The sequence below is a fragment of the Octopus bimaculoides genome, chromosome 30 (genome assembly GCF_046866305.1).
Source record: "Octopus bimaculoides isolate indiv1 chromosome 30, ASM4686630v1, whole genome shotgun sequence".
NCBI classification, from domain to species: Eukaryota; Metazoa; Mollusca; class Cephalopoda; order Octopoda; family Octopodidae; genus Octopus; species Octopus bimaculoides.
Window position 1 is genome coordinate 7350193 of NC_142957.1, and position 20000 is coordinate 7370192.

Consider the following 20000-nt stretch of genomic DNA (forward strand, 5'->3'; position numbering starts at 1 on the left):
AAAGCTAAATAGTATTTAACAGATTCAAATTATTACATTTCTAAAGTAAGGGTCTGTTTGATATTTATTAATCCACTTAAGATTCTTAAAATATATCTTTTATAGGCGTAGGAGTGGCTATGTGGTAAGTAGCTTGCTTACGAACCACATGGTCCCGGGTTCAGTCCCACTGCGTGGCATCTTGAGCAAGTGTCTATACTATAGCCTTGGGCCGACCAAAGCCTTGTGAGTGGATTTGGTAGACGGAAACTGAAAGAAGCCCGTCGTATATATGTATGTATGTATGTATATATATATATATATATATATATATATGTTTGTGTGTCTGTGTTTGTCCACCCACCATCGCTTGACAACCGATGCTGGTGTGTTTATGTCCCCCGTAACTTAGCGGTTCGGCAGAAAGAGACCGATAGAATAAGTACTAGGCTTCCAAAGAATAAGTCCTGGGGTCGATTTGCTCGACTAAAGGCGGTGCTCCAGCATGGCCACAGTCAAAATGACTGAAACGAGTAAAAGAGTAAAAGAGTAACTTATAAAATAGAAATTAAATCAAGAAAAGTAAAGAAGATAATTTTAAGCAACTGAGCGCAAACACTCTTCTAAAGCAAGATCAGTTTGCTATTTGTTTAATCCAGTTAAAATTCTTAAACTATATCCTAATCTGCCACATGTACGCAGTATGTTATGTTTATAAGCTGAAAATTAAATGAAGTAAAATAAAGGAGATGATCTTATTTTAACAGATACAGGTACAGGTACAAATTAATAGATTTCTAAAGCAGAGTATATTTGATGTTTATCAGTCTCCATGAAAGAACATTAGGAAGGGCATCCAGCCATAGAAACCTTGCCAAACCAGACGATTGGAATGTGGGGCAGCTTGCCAACCCCTATCAAATCTTCCAACCTGTGCCAGTATGGAAAATGGACATTAAATGACGGTGATGATATATACAAATTGACTAACTTCAAAAACAGGGTTTGTTAACTTAATATATTTGCAGAGTAATCCCGGATTTCTGGAATCCAGATCGAAAGGTCCAGTACTGTAGCAGTAGTAGTAGTAGTAGTAATAATGATGATGATGATAGTAGCAGTAGCCTTAGTAGTAGTAGACAATCATCAGACTCCATCCTACTTTGAATGTTGTTGTAAAATAAATGTTTACAGGATTTTTAAACATTTGTCGGCTTTTGCTGTTGTTGTTGTTGTTGTTGTTGTTGTTGATGGTGGTGAGGGTTTGGAAGGAGGCCTTTTTTTCTTTTTCCAGGGTTGTTTTTTTTTTTAACACCTGGGGGCTGTCTAGGGTCTGTGCCATTTTGTGGGTGGTGAATGTGTCACAGATAGGCTGAGAGAGTGAGAGAGACAGACAGACAGACAGGGAAAGGATATTCCTCCTAGTTTTTCTAGAGGATACCTGCAGACGGAGGGGTGTTATATGCTTTTTTTGTATAACACAACAAATGAGATTAAGGAAAGCTAAATGCAAATATTATTTAATACTTTGTATAATATACAAATATAAACACACGCATTATACATACATGCACACACACATGTATATTATCTATTTTATATGCATATAATATACACACTCACTTACATTCAAATTACTTCATTAAGAATTTTATTATATATATATAAACATATATATTACACACACACACACACACATGTATAATTATCTATATTTTATACATATATATATATATATATATATATATATATATATATACACACATACATTCAAATGAATTCATTAAGAATTTTATCATATATATAAACATACACACACACACACATGTATATTATCTATATTTTATACGTATATATATATATATATATATATATATATATATATATATATATATATACACACTCACATACATTCAAATAAATTCATTAAGAATTTCATTATATATATATATAGATATATATAAATATAAACATTCAATTATGAATTAAAAGCAGCACTAGTGTTGTATATATATATATATATATATATAAACATTCAATTATGAATTAAAAGCAAGTCCTAAGTTTATACACACACACACAGAAACTAACCAACTAACCCACACATTACAAATTAGTGGACTAGTAAAAAAAATGCAAGACTTTTCTCGAGTTTAAAATGTGACATTATTTTTTGTTATCTACATTCCAATGACAGAGTTTTTGTATTTTTGCTAGAAACCAGCTCCTTCTTCGAAGCAAGAACTTAAGCAGTTATAAACAGAAGAGAACACACACACACACACACACACACGTACATACACACACATACATACACACATACATGCATACATACATACATACATACATACATACATTCAAGGAACAATGCAAAAGATTTTTGAAGACAATATGTTAGCTTTCCTTGAAACCACAGTCTGTTGCTACTGGAGACAGTGGAGAAGTGAGCCCCTGGGTACGATGAATGTAAGACAATGTATTCAGCTCTCCCAAATTTGGGATGGGTGAGGGGGGGGGCACTGTTCTGACTAAGTCAGTTCTCCAAAGCCACGAGGCGTTGGTATTGGAGAGGAGGAGAGGTGAGCCTCCCCTCCTGGGGTAAGATAAATGTTTTGGCACTACCCTTAGTCAGCACTCCTAAGCCACTGGGTGTTATTGTTATTGTTGTTGGAAAGATCAGATTGGGTGGGAATGAGCCCCTGGGTTAAAAAAAAAGACAAGGGATCTATGCAAAATATAGAACTCTTGAAGACCTGTATTGTTTTTTTTATTATTATTTTGGTCAATAAATATTTTCTTGTTCTTTATGTTGTTGTTGTTCTTATTAATTAATATTATTATTATAGCTGGACAAGAAGGAAAAAAAAAACTAAAAATATTTCTGCTGTATTTAGAACCTTAAAACTGAAATAGTAATAAATGCCCTTTTATATTTTTAAATTTTTACTTAAAGGTCTAAATTAAAATACTCAAGAAGCTATTTTGGCTTAAGGATCAACACCGCTAAAACCCAACCCTATGGCTGCAATATGTTGATGACCCCTTTATACTCTAGCCCCACCAGGAAGATGTCCAAGTGCTGTTAGATCATGTGAACTCAATAAAGCCATCCATACAGTTCACAATGGAAAAAGAAAAAGACAATCAACTAGCATTCCTGGACATATTAATAACACGCACCAAGTATGGATTCAGGACATCCGTATACAACAAGCTGACCTTCCCTGGATGATACCGTAACTTCAATTCCTACCACCCATTCAGTGTAAAGAGAGGGATTGCTCAGTGCCTAAAACATCGAGCAAAGAATATAAGTACCGATTGTGATACCCACCACAAAGAAATAATCAAACGAAGTAACAATCTATTAAGTAACAACTACCCCCAAAACATACTATCCACTCCAGTTATGAAGAAAAGAGAGGATGAAACCAATAAACTGTCTACAGTCTGTCTACCCTATGTGAAAGGCTTCTCCGAAGAGATACAAAAAATATGTGGCCCATATGACATCAGGGCAGTATTCAAGAGTAATACAACACTTTGCAAATATCTCCTTTGAGTAAAACCACCAATAGAAGAGAATATGACCAAAGACTGCATGTACTCCATCCTAAGCAGCTGTGGTAGGCTATACAAGGGTGAAACATGCCGCCCCCCTCAAAATAAGGGTAGACGAACATCACAAAGCTGTGACACGAGGAGATATTGATAAATCGGGGTATAGCTGATCATGTATGGAAAAATGGAGACCACTTCCCCCTGTGGGATGAAGTTAAAATAATAGATAGAGAACGACACTGGAAAAAACGAAAACTAAAAGAAGCAGCACATATGTTAGGACACAACAACCTCCTAAGCAGACCGAGTTCAGATATGAGTAGCATATGGGAACCGGTATTAAGGAAGGATAGAAAAATATTAGATTTATAAACCCTAAAATTGCCCACGGGCATATATATAGCGTAGTGGTTAAGAGCGTTGGCTACCAATCTCAAGAATCTGAGTTTGGTTCGAGGCAGTGACCTGAATAATAATAATAACATCAAAAAATACCTTAGGAATATGAAGCCAGGTTCGAAATTTCCCCAAGACACCCGATGAAGGCTGGAGGGTATATCAGCTGAAATAATGTGTTAGCAACAAACAAGAAGAAGACAAATATTCATCAAATGTAAATAATTCCTCATCTCTTAAATATAGGACTGTACTATTATTACTATCATTATTATTATTGGCAGTGCCGCCTGGCTGGCCTTCGTGGGATTTTCGAGCGAGATCGTTGCCAGTGCCCCTGGACTGGCTCTTGTGCGGGTGGCACATAAAATACACCATTTTGAGCGTGGCCGTTGCCAGTACCGCCTGGCTGGCCTTCGTGGGATTTTCGAGCGAGATCGTTGCCAGTGCTCCTGGACTGGCTCTTGTGCGGGTGGCACATAAAATACACCATTTTGAGTGTGGCCGTTACCAGTACCGCCTGGCTGGCCTTCGTGGGATTTTCGAGCGAGATCGTTGCCAGTGCCCCTGGACTGGCTCTTGTGCCGGTGACACGTAAAAGCACCCACTACACTCTCGTAGTGGTTGGCGTTAGGAAGGGCATCCAGCTGTAGAAACACTGCCAAATCAGATTGGAGGCTGGTGTTGCCATCCAGTTTCAGCAGTCCTCTGTCAAATCGTCCAACCCATGCTAGCATGGAAAGCGGACGTTAAACTATGATGATGATGACTGTTATTACTATCGTTATTATCATCATCATTGTCATCATCATCATCATCATTATTATTATTATTATTATTATTATTAAGGCAGCAAGTTGGCAGAATTGTTAGCATACTGAAGAAAGTGTTGAATGGCATTGTTTCCAGCTTTATGTTTGGGAGTTCGAATTCCACCTACCTCTCTTCCTTTTTGGTGTCGATGAAATATTAACCTTGCTCGGAAACTGGTGAAGGTCGTTGACAGGAAGGGCATCCACCTCAATAAACTACATCTGACCCATACAAGCATGCAAAAAAATGGACATTAAAATGGTGATGGTAATGAAGTAGTAGTAGTAGTAGTAGTAGTAGTCTATATGAAGATACAACACCGAAAGTAATTGATGGACTGATGCAAAGAAATGACAGAAGTCAGGAAAATAGTTTTCTGCACAGTTTATATAAATACAAACCTAGTAAATCCTGCAGAACAACAATTGTTGTTAGGAAGATCTCTAAAAGATTCCATCAAAAATGCTATATAGAGCTTTCTGGTTCTCTTCTGGATGTGACCTAGCAAAATATAAAAGAATTGTAGACACATACATTCATATATATATATATATATATATATATAGTTTTAGGGAAAATAACCAATTTTCAAGAACTCATCGATGAAAATCCACTATCACATATAGAAAAATTAATAATTAAAAGCACAATAAATGAGTATAATATAAAGTAAAGTAAATATCATAAGATAAATATAATAAAAAGATTACACGTGTTTCATAACCAATTTTCAAATAGAAAAGAAATTTAAATCGATTAAAATCAATTGAAATTATCGAAAATAAGTTCTATTCAAAAATATAGCTACTCGTCAGATCGTAATTAGAACAATAATTAGATATATATCTCAACCAACAATAAGTACCAAATGAATTAATATGAAATACTTATTATATAAAGATAGAAAAATTATTTTAAAAATATCATAATATCAAAATAATAACCATTCAATAATCATCCCTTCATCCATAATAATAACATGTATATTATATACAAAAAACATCTTACCTAAATTATCATTGTTTTAAATTATCATTGTTTTAAATACAAGTTGAACGAAGTTTAAGTTTAAAATAATAATGAAGATAAAATTAGTACATATTTAACCGGTGTAATAGTTAAAGCTATACTATTTAAAGCTAAAGACGTTTATTTAATTATGATTAAAGATCAATTGAATAATAGAAAAATACAAGATTATTTATTTCTACAAACGTAATAATAAAAAATATGAATGAAAAAATTATGAATGGAAAAAATTATGAATGAAAAAATTAGGAAAGAAAAAATTATTAAGAATAAAAGGTTAAACTTTATATATATATACAAAGTTTTGATTTTAAAAAACTTTAACGATATTATAAACTATAAAGATTAATAATTAATCAAATAATATTAATCAAAAATAATCGAAAATATATCAACACTATTCCAATCGAAGTTCTAATATTATGTTGAAATGAAACTATAACTTCTAAATAATATAGTGTTAAATAAGTTATCTATTAAAATAATCTATAAAGAACCAAATGAATAGTATAAAAACAAGAATACATATTATTTTCAAATAGTAGAAAATCTTTAGCAAAGTGAAAACAGTACTTATCCAAATTTTTCCGTAATTCAAACTGAAAACTAAGACGTTATCTAATAGCTATAGCGTTTTAAGCAAGAGTTTTTTATCTGTAATTTTGGATTTTGTCCCTAATAATATTATATATATATATATATATATATATATATATATATATATATATTGTAGACACATACATTCATCATCATCATCGTTTAACGTCCGCTTTCCATGCTAGCAGACATATATATATTTTTTATCCAGAATGAGATTGAAAACCAAGGCTGTGAAGATTTTAGAACATTTATAAATAGGTCTTACAGCTGTTTCCAGGATATTTATTATATCGCTTCATCGGAGACGGTGCGAGAAAATGGTTAAGCAATAATTAATTTACATAAGGTGGAAGTGCAATGGCCCAGTGGTTAGGGCAGCGGACTCGCGGTCGTAGGATCGCGGTTTCGATTCCCAGACCGGGCGTTGTGAGTGTTTATTGAGCGAAAACACCTAAAGCCCCACAAGGCTCCGGCAGGAGATGGTGGCGAACCCTGCTGTACTCTTCCACCACAACTTTCTTTCACACTTACTTCCTGTTTCTGTTGTGCCTGTATTTCAAAGGGCCAGTCTTGTCACACTGTGTCACGCTGAATATCCCCGAGAACTACATTAAGGGGACACGTGTCTGTGGAGTGCTCAGCCACTTGCACGTTAATTTCACGAGCAGGCTGTTCCGTTGATCGAATCAACTAGAACCCTCGACGTCAGAAGCGACGGATTGCCAACAATTTACATAAGATAAGAAATAGATAATTCTTAAAATCCACATTCTCCTAATATAACAACAACTATAATAATATTTACCGATGTCTGTTTGAAGAATCTGGTGTCCAAGAATTGATCCATTGGTGCTTGATGTTATATCGAGCTTCACCTCGCTTGTACTCTGTTTCTATCATTCTGTCCTGGGACTCCTTGCTGCTGGGGAGAGAGTAATATTCAGTAAAACAGTTGGGTAATACAAACATACATATATATTCTTCTTCTTAGGTCCGCTGGTGCCTTTGAAATAGTGGATAATGACATGTAGAGCGATGGACAGAAATAGTGTTACTGAACATTAGCACACCGGGCTAAATGCTTAGCAGTATTTCGTCTGCTGTTATGTTCTGAGTTCAAATTCTGCAGAGGTCGACTTTGCCTTTCATCCTTTCGGGGTCGATAAATTAAGTACCAGTTATGCACTGGGGACAATGGAATCGATTTAATCCCTTTGTCTGTCCTTGTTTGTCCCCTCTATGTTTAGCCCCTTGTGGGCAATAAAAAAAAGAAAAATAATAATAAGAAGAAGAAATAGCGGACATAAATACAGGGAGAGATTGACAGCGACATATAGCATGACAGACAGAGAGATAGACAGCAAGATAATGATGTAGACAGAAAGATGGACAGTATTTAATGGTCAGTGAGATAGAGGAACAAAGACATTGAGAAAGGACAGCAAGATAGGCTGAGAGGTGGACAGAGAAATCATCATCATCGTTTAATGTCCGCTTTCCATGCTAGCATGGGTTGGACGATTTGACTGAGGACTGGTGAAACCAGATGGCAACACCAGGCTCCAATCTGATTTGGCAGAGTTTCTACAGCTGGATGCCCTTCCTAACGCCAACCACTCTGAGAGTGTAGTGGGTGCTTTTACGTGCTACCGGCACGAGGGCCAGTCAGGCGAGTACTGGCAACGGCCACGCTCGAAATGGTGTATTTTACGTGCCACCCGCACAAGAGCCAGTCCATCGGCACTGGCAACAATCTCTCTCGGACAGAGAAATGGATAGAGAGATGAATAGAGTGATGAACAGATTATATATGGGTAGAGAGAAGGACGTATAGTGGACAGAAAGATATGTATCAACATCAAAAGGGACAGATGGTGGACAGGTAAAACTTCACCTACCTGTATGCATCACACGGATCTTTATGAGGAAATCCAAGGGATTTATTCATTCTAACATGTACAGCTTGCTCCTCCTGCCCAAGAGTGTTCCACCATTGCCACTGCTGTTGTTGTTTTTGCTGCTGCTGCTGCTGATAATTATGACCAGATGATTTATCCTTTTGTATGCTTACAGCTGTTTCGTTTCGCCTTGAGATGTCCCACCTCTTTTGTTGTTGCTGCTGCTGATCTTGATAGTTACAACTAAATGATTTGTTTTCTTGTACACATACAGCTGGCTCTTCCTGCTCTGAGGTGTTCCACCACTGCTGTAAACGTTTTTGTTGCTGTTGTTGATGTTGATAATGAGGAGAAGGTGGAGGATATTCTTGGGAGTAGTTGTCTTCCCTGGACGAAAACAGGCCCCTATTGACAGGATCTGCTTCAGAATCTGATTCCAAACCGGGACCCACATTTGGACCTGTTTGATGGGTGTGAGCTAACTGAGGAGAGAGCTGTAAGGACGGCTGCAACAGATGCTGGGAGGAAACAGGGAGGTGGAGATCAGCTAACTCCTCATCAGAGACAGAATTGTCACTGGGATATGGCGAGTAGGTCATTGAAGGAAGTGAGTCAAGAGTGTTCTGGGAGAAGCGAATGCCACCTTCCACCAGTTGCTGCTTACATCCTGAATCACATTCTGGAAGTAATGGAGAAAGTTCCAAGAGAAAGTTCCCACACAGTTCTTCTGTATTGTTGATGTCCCTGCTGTGTACAGAGAGAGAAATAAGTCTCATTAACATCAAATTACTATTATTATTATTATTATTATTATTATTATCATCATCATCTAACTCCTCCCCCAAAATGGCTGCTCTTGTGGTAAAATTTCAAACCATTATTACCATCATTATCATAATGGTGGTGAGCTGGCAGAATCATTAGCATGCTAGACAAAATGCTTATCAGCATTTCCCCTGTTACTCCATTCTGAGTTCAAATTCCACTGAGGTCGACTTTACCTTTCATCCTTTCAGGGTTGATAAAATAAGTACCGGTTGAACACTGGGGTTGATGTAATCGACTCATCCCCTGTCTCAAAATTGTTGCCCTTGTGGTAAAACTTGAAACTATTATTATTATTATTATTATTATTATTATCATAATTATTATTATTATTATTATTATCATAATTATTATTATTATTATGTCACTGAGATAGATTTTGCCATTCATCCTTTCAGGGTTGATAAAATAAATACCGGTTGAACACTGGGGTTGATGTAATCGACTCATCCCCTGCCCCAAAATTGTTGCCCTTGTGGTAAAATTTGAAACTATTATTATTATTATTATTATTATTATTATCATAATTATTATTATTATTATTTCACTGAGATAGATTTTGCCATTCATCCTTTCAGGGTTGATAAAATAAGTACCGGTTGAACACTGGGGTTGATGTAATCGACTCATCCCCTGCCCCAAAATTGTTGCCCTTGTGGTAAAATTTGAAACTATTATTATTATTATTATTATTATTATTATTATCATAATTATTATTATTATTATGTCACTGAGATAGATTTTGCCATTCATCCTTTCAGGGTTGATAAAATAAGTACCGGTTGAACACTGGGGTTGATGTAATCGACTCATCCCCTGCCCCAAAATTGTTGCCCTTGTGGTAAAATTTGAAACTATTATTATTATTATTATTATTATTATTATCATAATTATTATTATTATTATTTCACTGAGATAGATTTTGCCATTCATCCTTTCAGGGTTGATAAAATAAATACCGGTTGAACACTGGGGTTGATGTAATCGACTCATCCCCTGCCCCAAAATTGTTGCCCTTGTGGTAAAATTTGAAACTATTATTACTTTAGGAAAGTGGGTTATACATCATTAGATGTACACCTGACTTTCCTATATTAAATTAGGAATTGAACGGAACGCAGAACTCCAAACTGATCAACATAACAATATTTATTTTTGGTGGAAAAAATAGACAGTTCGTTTTCTGAGTAGCCTCCTGTGAGAAAGTCTGGTTGCTGAGACGTCGGAATGTAGATGTGAGCTGTCTCTAGAGTTGAAACGTTGGAGAGACAACTTGCTTCGACCACACTCAATGAGAGAGCTTGTTTTAGACGTCTTGCTTGTTCGCTGTCTGGCGTGGTAAGAGACAGAATAGAAGCCGGAACGTTTGGATGTTGAAATCCACACATGCGTGGTTAAAGATGCAGTAATGGCGACTATGCCTTTTTGGCGCCAATATGACGTCACTACATTATTATCATTATTATTGTTATTATTAATATTATTATCATTATCATAATTATTATTATTATTATTTCACTGAGATAGATTTTGCCATTCATCCTTTCAAAGTTGATAAATAAGTACCAGTTGATCACTGGGGGTCAATGTAATCGACTCATCCCTTTCCCCAAAACTGCTGCCCTTGTGGCAAATTTTGAAACCATTATTATTATTATGATTATTATTATTATTATTATTATGATTATTATTATTATTATTATTATCATTATTATTAACAGTATTATTATTATTATTATTATTATTAGACAATACAAAAAGTGCAATGTGATTGCAATAGATATTTTATTGGTTGAACGATATTTTGACAGCCTGCCTGTCTTTGTTGAGTTCAAAATGAAAAACGACCCATTCAAATTCAAATTCAAAATTTGAACAGGGCAACCAGCGTTCCCATGTTGATAGAATAACGTCATCAGTCCTCAATTTTCAAGTTTACAACAAGCAAAAAGAAAAAGAGAGGAAAAAAGAAAAGGAAAAAGAAGAATATTTAATCAAAGTTTTGTGTAAATGTGATGAAATTCTCCTGTCATCTTATTTATCCCACCAGGGTATCATACTCTTTTACTCTTTTACTTGTCTTCAGTCATTTGACTGCGGCCATGCTGGAGCACCGCCTTTAGTCGAGTAAATCGACCCCAGGACTTATTCTTTGTAAGCCTAGTACTTATTCTATCGGTCTCTTTTGTCGAACCGCTAAGTTATGGGGACGTAAACACACCAGCATTGGTTGTTAAGCGATGGTGGGGGGACAAACACAGACACACAAACACACACATACACATATATATATATATATACATATATACGACGGGCTCCTTTCAGTTTCCGTCTACCAAATCCACTCACAAGGCTTTGGTTGGCCCGAGGCTATAGTAGAAGACACTTGCCCAAGGTGCCACACAGTGGGACTGAACCCGGAACCATGTGGTTGGTAAGCAAGCTACTTACCACACAGCCACACCTGCGCCATGTTAATAATTTACATATATCTCCTCATGCATTTTGAGGATTGAAAGTGTAGCAGATTCAAAATATTTTATGAGAATATGCACTTCCAAGTGCACACCAGAACACTCACCCATAGTGAAAATCATTTTGCGTTTCTTCATTTGCAGCAGAATGAATATTTTCATCTGGAAATAACAAAAGTAAAACAAAACAAAACAAAAAAGAAAGTTAATCAACACCAATTAATAAATTAACAGCAGACATTTTACTATAAATTATGTACGAGATTATAATCACAAATGTGAGGCAATAACAGAAGAACATGTTTTTTGACAAGACTCAAACCAGGAGGCTGCTGAGACCCCCTGCGGTCATGACTGACCATGGGATTGCACCTAGAAAGTTACCCTCCGAGGCACAAGTCCGGGCAAGTTTGTTTATGGAAGGCCAGCAGTCGCCCATGCATACCAGCTGGTATCCTTTGACATGGTTGTTTGTTCCTGTCTTCCAGCAGAAATTATGTATTTGTTTTCCTGTTTTACACTGCATACAGTATGTACCAACTGCATTGTAAACCATTGTGTATGTATTCTGTGTGGAGGCGCAATGGCCCAGTGGTCAGGGCAGCGGACTCGCAGTCATAGGATCGCGGTTTCGATTCCCAGACCGGGCGTTGTGAGTGTTTATTGAGCGAAAACACCTAAAGCTCCACGAGGCTCCGGCAGGGGATGGTGGCGAACCCTGCTGTACTCTTCCACCACAACTTTCTCTCACTCTTACTTCCTGTTTCTGTTGTGCCTGTAATTCAAAGGGTCAGCCTTGTCACACTGTGTCACGCTGAATCTCCCCGAGAACTACGTTAAGGGTACACGTGTCTGTGGAGTGCTCAGCCACTTGCACGTTAATTTCACGAGCAGGCTGTTCCGTTGATCGGATCAACTGGAACCCTCGACGTCGTAAGCCTGCCCATGAAATTAACGTGCAAGTGGCTGAGCACTCCACAGACACGTGTACCCTTAACGTAGTTCTCGGGAATATTCAGCGTGACACAGTGTGACAAGGCTGACCCTTTGAATTACAGGCACAATAGAAACAGGAAGTAAGAGTGAGAGAAAGTTGTGCTGGAAGAGTACAGCAGGGTTCGCCACCATCCCCTGCTTGAGCCTCATGGAGCTTTTTTGGGTGTTTTTGCTCAATAAACACTCACAACGCCCGGTCTGGGAATCGAAACCGCGATCCTATGACCGCGAGTCCGCTGCCCTAACCACTGGGCCATTGCGCCTCCACGCACCTGCAATAGGGAAACTGCATTAACAACACTCTAGAAGGTAGTGGTGCTCCAGCATGACCTGTGACCAATGGCTGAAACTAATGAAACAGATAAATGCCCACTCATACACTGTGTCCCCACTTACCTTGGCAGTTCAGAAACTTTTCTCGGGTCCTCTTGTACATCTCAAGTTGTTGCCAATTATTTCTGCTGGGTTCACTCTCCGCATTGTAGCGGGGCTCGGTGACAGGGTCAGGTATGTCTGTGTAACTGGGGTCAGTTCTGTTAGGTGTCAGGGCTGGTAGTTTCGCCTTGGGGCTGAAGGCAAACTGTTGTAGGCTGAGTACTGAGTGTTTCTCATCTGATGGCTGAATAACAATGGTTGAGTGTGGAGTGTGAACAGTCACAGTGAGTTTGAATGGTAAGGGGAGTAGCAATGGTATTTATCAATTTGAATGTTAGTGGTAGTGGTGGTGGTGGTGGTGGTGGTGGTGGTGGAAGTAGTCATTATCATGGTGAATGATGGTCGTGGTATTAGGGACATGTATAAACTGTTAAATTAAGATGTGTTTTCATAATATACCTTTCAACTGCAGTCGTTTTATATTCTTGATACACTCAGGTAATAATTATTTTCTCTAATGAGTTTGTATATGTTTGTGTAGGTGTGTGTGTGTGGTTGTAATAATCATTATTAACAAAACAGATAAAATATGGATGGTAAATCAAATTAATACACTTGTCAATGTTATCCAGTGGTTGTCTTTGGAGATGTGACATCGGTCATTGTTTGTTACTGAAAAAAACGCTGGTTAGTTTATGGGTAGTTACTGAAAGAACACTGGGTAAAAATTTCTTTATATAAATAAATTAGGGACATGTATAAACTGTTAAATTAAGATGTGTTTTCATAATATACCTTTCAACTGCAGTCGTTTTATATTCTTGATACACTCAGGCAATAGTTATTTTCTCTAATGAGTTTGTATGTTTGTGTAGGTGTGTGTGTGTGGTTGTAATAATCATTATTAACAAAACAGATAAAATATGGATGGTAAATCAAATTAATACACTTGTCAATGTTATCCAGTGGTTGTCTTTGGAGATGTGACATCGGTCATTGTTTGTTACTGAAAAAAACGCTGGTTAGTTTATGGGTAGTTACTGAAAGAACACTGGGTAAAAATTTCTTTATATAAATAAATTAGGGACATGTATAAACTGTTAAATTAAGATGTGTTTTCATAATATACCTTTCAACTGCAGTCGTTTTATATTCTTGATACACTCAGGTAATAATTATTTTCTCTAATGAGTTTGTATATGTTTGTGTAGGTGTGTGTGTGTGATTGTAATAATTATTATTAACAAAACAGATAGAATATGGGTGGTAAATCAAATTAATACACTTGTCAATGTTATCCAGTGGTTGTCTTTGGAGATGTGACATCGGTCATTGTTTGTTACTGAAAAAAACGCTGGTTAGTTTATGGGTAGTTACTGAAAGAACACTGGGTAAAAATTTCTTTATATAAATAAATTAGGGACATGTATAAACTGTTAAATTAAGATGTGTTTTCATAATATACCTTTCAACTGCAGTCGTTTTATATTCTTGATACACTCAGGTAATAATTATTTTCTCTAATGAGTTTGTATATGTTTGTGTAGGTGTGTGTGTGTGATTGTAATAATTATTATTAACAAAACAGATAGAATATGGGTGGTAAATCAAATTAATACACTTGTCAATGTTATCCAGTGGTTGTCTTTGGAGATGTGACATCGGTCATTGTTTGTTACTGAAAAAAACGCTGGTTAGTTTATGGGTAGTTACTGAAAGAACACTGGGTAAAAATTTCTTTATATAAATAAATTAGGGACATGTATAAACTGTTAAATTAAGATGTGTTTTCATAATATACCTTTCAACTGCAGTCGTTTTATATTCTTGATACACTCAGGTAATAATTATTTTCTCTAATGAGTTTGTATATGTTTGTGTAGGTGTGTGTGTGTGTGATTGTAATAATTATTATTAACAAAACAGATAGAATATGGGTGGTAAATCAAATTAATACACTTGTCAATATTATCTAGTGATTGTTATCTTTTGAGATGTGACATTGATCATTGTTTGTTACTAGAAGAATGCTAGCTCACACATACAAACATTCACATACTTCCCTTGTACACACACACACGTACATATACTAACACAGAGTTGAAATGATGTTTGATTTTTCTTTTCAGTGTTCAATGTTCATCATCCCACGTCCTGTGTCCTTATGTTTACAAGGGGGGAGACAAGCACCTCCACCCAGCTAAGCCTGCATCCAGAGACATGTTTCTGAGTCTTTGCTCGTTGTCAGTCTGGAGTAGCATGACTTGCTAGTCGAAGATATGCCTGTCAAGCTCTTGTAAACATATAATAATTCTAGGAGTTTCTACCTATGCCTTTTCAATAGATCAAGCAAGGCCAACTATCTGAAGGAATTTGTGATTTGTCTACACACACACACACACACATAAACACACATATATATATATATAAACACACACACACACACATACACAAGCATATTCTACCTTACCTTGAGTCTTTTAATAGGGGTCTGTTTAAAACCCTTCAATTTCTCCTTGAGATCATCCATATATTGGTACATACTGCTCTGGCCCTTCACAATAGGGGTCTGCTGCTGCTTCTGTTGTTCTTGGTAGTTCTTGGATTGGCCCATCGCTGATACCTGGCCAATGCCATTACCACCATCACCACCATTGCCCTGCATTCGCCTTGGATTTCTTGTGACCCCTGACCTCTGTGGCTGCTTCACCCCAACTTTACAACATTGATGGCTACACTCCCTCTTGTTGAGACACCTGTGTAGGCATTTTGTGTTGTCTTTACCTGAAATAAGGGACCACATGTTTATTAGCAAATCAATTAGTTGGGATGAGAAAAGCATGGAGTTGGAGAAATGATGATTTTATGATGATGATTATGATAATGGTGGTGATGATGGTGTGGAGGTGCAATGGCCCAGTGGTTAAGGGCAGCGGACTCGCGGTCATAGGATCGCGGTTTCGATTCCCAGACCGGGCGTTGTGAGTGTTTATTGTGCGAAAACACCTAAAAAGCCCCACGAGGGTCCGGCAGGGGATGGTGGCGAACCCTGCTGTACTCTTCCGCCACAACTTTCTCTCACTCTTTCTTCCTGTTTCTGTTGTGCCTGTAATTCAAAGGGGTCAGCCTTGTCACACTCTGTGTCACGCTGAATATCCCCCAAGAACTACGTTAAGGGTACACGTGTCTGTGGAGTGCTCAGCCACTTGCATGTTAATTACACGAGCAGGCTGTTCCGTTGATCGGATCAACTGGAACCCTTGACGTCGTAAGCGACGGAGTGCCAACAACAATGGTGATGATGATAGTGGTGGCGGTGGTGGATGCAGTGGTGTAGTAATAATGATCATTGGATGATGATAATAGTGAAGATGATGGTAATGATGATGATGGTAATGATGATGGTGGTGGTGGTGATGATGGTTGAATGATGATGATGATGATTAAGGTAATGACAATTCAAAGCATCAATACAATGGCCCTTACTTGGTGCTTGTCTGGGTCTGGTGTCAGGTTGGTGACGCACCTTGCTGGGTAAGGAGGAAGCAGGGAGGCTCAGTGCCTTCTGTGTAAAAACAAAATGGTAAAACTAGGACAGTATAGTAGCAAAATGGAACATTCCAGAAACAGATCATATTGATCCAGTACTTGTAACATCCAGTTATACCCTATAGTAATTAATGGAACATTCCAAAATCAAACCACATTGAACAGGTGTCTGTAACAACCAGTTATACCTTCCAATAAATAATGGAACATTCCAGAATCAGACCACATTGAACTGGTGCCTGTAACAAGTTGTACCTACCAAATAGTAATGGAACATTCCAGAATTAGACCATATTGATCTGGTGTCTGTAAGAACCAGTAATACCTTACAATAAGAAATGGAACATTCCAGAATTAGACCATGTTGATCTGGTGTCTGTAAGAACCAGTAATACCTTACAATAAGAAATGGAACATTCTAGAATTAGACCATATTGATCTGGTGTCTGTAAGAACCAGTAATACCTTACAATAAGAAATGGAACATTCCAGAATTAGACCATATTGATCTGGTGTCTGTAAGAACCAGTAATACCTTACAATAAGAAATGGAACATTCCAGGATCAGACCTCATTGAACAGGTGTCCTTAAGCTTCCAAATTCTTCTTTTCCAGATTATCTGCCTTTTGGCAGCATTCTAGCCTCGAGTCTTAAGTCACTAATGACTAGTCTATCCTGGGGTGTACATTCTTTATCAGGGAGGGCCTTTATATTTAGGAGCAACTGTATAGTGAGAATGTAATCGATCTGGCTAGTATAGTCTCACCTGATTGGTAGATTATCAGATGGCTGGCTGGCTTCCTAAAGTTGGTGTTGCAGATCAATAGGTTATTTGCATCACAGAACTTCATTCCCTCTTCGTTTCAATTGACAATGTCCATGCTGGAGCATGAAGACAGGCACAAATCTCTTTTACTCTTTTACTCTTTTACTTGTTTCAGTCATTTGACTGCGGCCATGCTGGAGCACCGCCTTTAGTCGAGCAAATTGACCCCAGGACTTATTCTTTGGAAGCCTAGTACTTATTCTATCGATCTCTTTTGCCGAACCACTAAGTGACAGGGACATAAACACACCAGCATCGGTTGTCAAGCGATATTGGGGGGACAAACACATACACACAAACACACACACACACACATATATATATATATATATATATGTATATATATATATATATACATATATACGACAGGCTTCTTTCAGTTTCCGTCTACCAAATCCACTCACAAGGCTTTGGTCGGCCCGAGGCTATAGTCGAAGACACCTGCCCAAGGTGCCACGCAGTGGGAATGAACCCGGAACCATGTGGTTGGTAAGCAAGCTACTTACCACACAGCCACTCCTGTGCCTAATGTTTATATTTCTACTTTGAAATTAACAAACTCAATCCACTGAAATTACAGAAAAAGTGACTAACCTCTGGTTGGCAGGAATAATCATGATTAATTGGTGTAAAAGATGTAGACACGTCAACACCAACTGAAACAAAAACAACAATAGCAAGTTGAATTATTATTTTTTAATATTTTGGTGAATTAGAAAATACAAGAAGTGGTTGTCGTTGTTGTTGTTGTTGTTTAACCCTTGGCTGGACCTGATTGAGCATATATATATATTAGATAATGCATTCTTAGATACATCTTGCCTCAATAAAAGGCATGATAGTCATAGCTGGAACACTTTTGATTACAGGTCTGCAGGATCAAAACTGACCAAGGGTTAAACACCAACAACAACAACAATAAAGATGCATTAGATAATGTAGTCCTAGGTACACTGTGTCTGAATAAAAGACAGGATGGTCACAGCCGGAACATCTTTGATCATAAGTCTGCTGGATCAGGACTGACCTGGGGCTAAACAACAACAACAAGGAAAGACAAATTAGATAATGTAGTCCTAGATACACTATGCCTGAATAAAAGACAGGATGGTCACAGCCGGAACATCTTTGATCAGAGGTCTGCTGGATCAGGATTGACCTGGGGTTAAACAACAAGGAAGGACACATTAGATAATGCAGTCCAGGATACACTATGCCTGAATAAAAGACAGGATGGTCACAGCTGGAACATCTTTGATCATAAGTCTACTGGATCAGGACTGACCTGGGGCTAAACAACAACAACAAGGAAAGACAAATTAGATAATGTAGTCCTAGATACACTATGCCTGAATAAAAGACAGGATGGTCACAGCTGGAACATCTTTGATCATAGGTCTGCTGGATCAGGACTGACCTGGGGTTAAATGACAATTAGGAATGATACATTAGATAATGTAGTCCTAGATACGCTATAACTGAATAAAAGACAGGATGGTCACAGCTGGAACATCTTTGATCATATGTCTGTCTGGATCAGGACTGACCTGGGGCTAAACAACAATTAGAAAAAAACACATTAGATAATGTAGTCCTAGATACACTAAGTCTGAATAAAACAACAACAGACAGTACATATATTAATTAATGTAAGCACAATTAATTAATCATACTCACCCCAATCAAAACTGATTAAATTGACAAATATCTCGGGCCCTTTCATGGAATTTCTAACTGGTACCTTTTTCACAAACCCATTTTCTTCGAGTAAGTTCCTGTCCCTACACGATAAAAGTTATATGCAACAACAACAACAACAACAACAACAATAGTAGTAACACCAGTGTGAAAAAGAGAAACAAGCAATCCATTGGCAATGTTGAGGGTTCCAGTTGATCTGATCAACAGAACAGCCTGCTCATGAAATTAACATGCAAGTGGCTGAGTACTCCACAGATACGTGTAACCATAACATAGTTCTCGAAGAACTTCAGTACGACATGGAATATGAAAAGGCCGGCCCTTTGAAATACAGGTACTACACATTTCTGCCGGCTGAGTGGACTGGGGCAACATGAAATAAAGTGTTTTCCTCAAGGATACAATGCACCACTGGGAATCGAACTAACGATCTTGCGATTACGAGCCAAATAACCTAACCACTGATCCATGTGCCTTCCCAACCATTACCGTAACAGCAGCAACAACACAACCATAACAATGGTTTCAATTTTTGGCACAAGGCCAGTAATTTCAAGGAAGGGGCTAAGTCAGTTGCAATCGACCCCAGTCTTGTTTTAACTCCATCATCATCATTTAGTGTCTGCTTTCCATGCTGGCATGGGTTAGATGGTTTGACTGAAACTGGTAACCCGAAGAGCTGTACCAGGTTCCAATCTGATTTGGCATAGTTTCTACGGCTGGATGCCCTTCTATGCTGTAAGTAGGGATATGAGGTTACAGGTGCTTGGTACCAACATACACTGGTAGAGAGAAGGCAAAAATCCTCTGGGACTGTGGCTTCCAGACAGACAAGGTATTAGAGCACCGAAGGCCGGATATAGTAACCTTTAGGAGGGACAAACAAGAGTGCCTGATAAGTGACGTGGCAGTATCAACATATCATCATGGAAGAAAGAGAAAGGGTTGATAAATATGGAGACCTGAGAATTGAGATA

At 37.6% G+C, this 20000-nt stretch overlaps 1 protein-coding gene across 1 annotated transcript in view; it reads right to left on the reverse strand.

Annotated features, from left to right (window-relative positions):
- Positions 1–5118: 5118 nt before the first annotated feature.
- LOC106868401 (putative ATP-dependent DNA helicase HFM1) overlaps positions 5119–20000 on the reverse strand; it is a 59412-nt gene continuing 44530 nt past the window's right edge. The window contains exons 30-38 of the mRNA XM_089346221.1: positions 19000–19103; positions 17917–17978; positions 16433–16511; positions 15417–15730; positions 12968–13190; positions 11683–11737; positions 8277–9023; positions 7184–7300; positions 5119–5250 (exon numbers count right to left, since the gene is read on the reverse strand). Coding sequence (XP_089202347.1) covers positions 5193–5250; positions 7184–7300; positions 8277–9023; positions 11683–11737; positions 12968–13190; positions 15417–15730; positions 16433–16511; positions 17917–17978; positions 19000–19103 — 1759 coding nt within the window. The 3' untranslated portion in view covers positions 5119–5192. The remainder of the gene's footprint in view (positions 5251–7183; positions 7301–8276; positions 9024–11682; positions 11738–12967; positions 13191–15416; positions 15731–16432; positions 16512–17916; positions 17979–18999; positions 19104–20000) is intronic.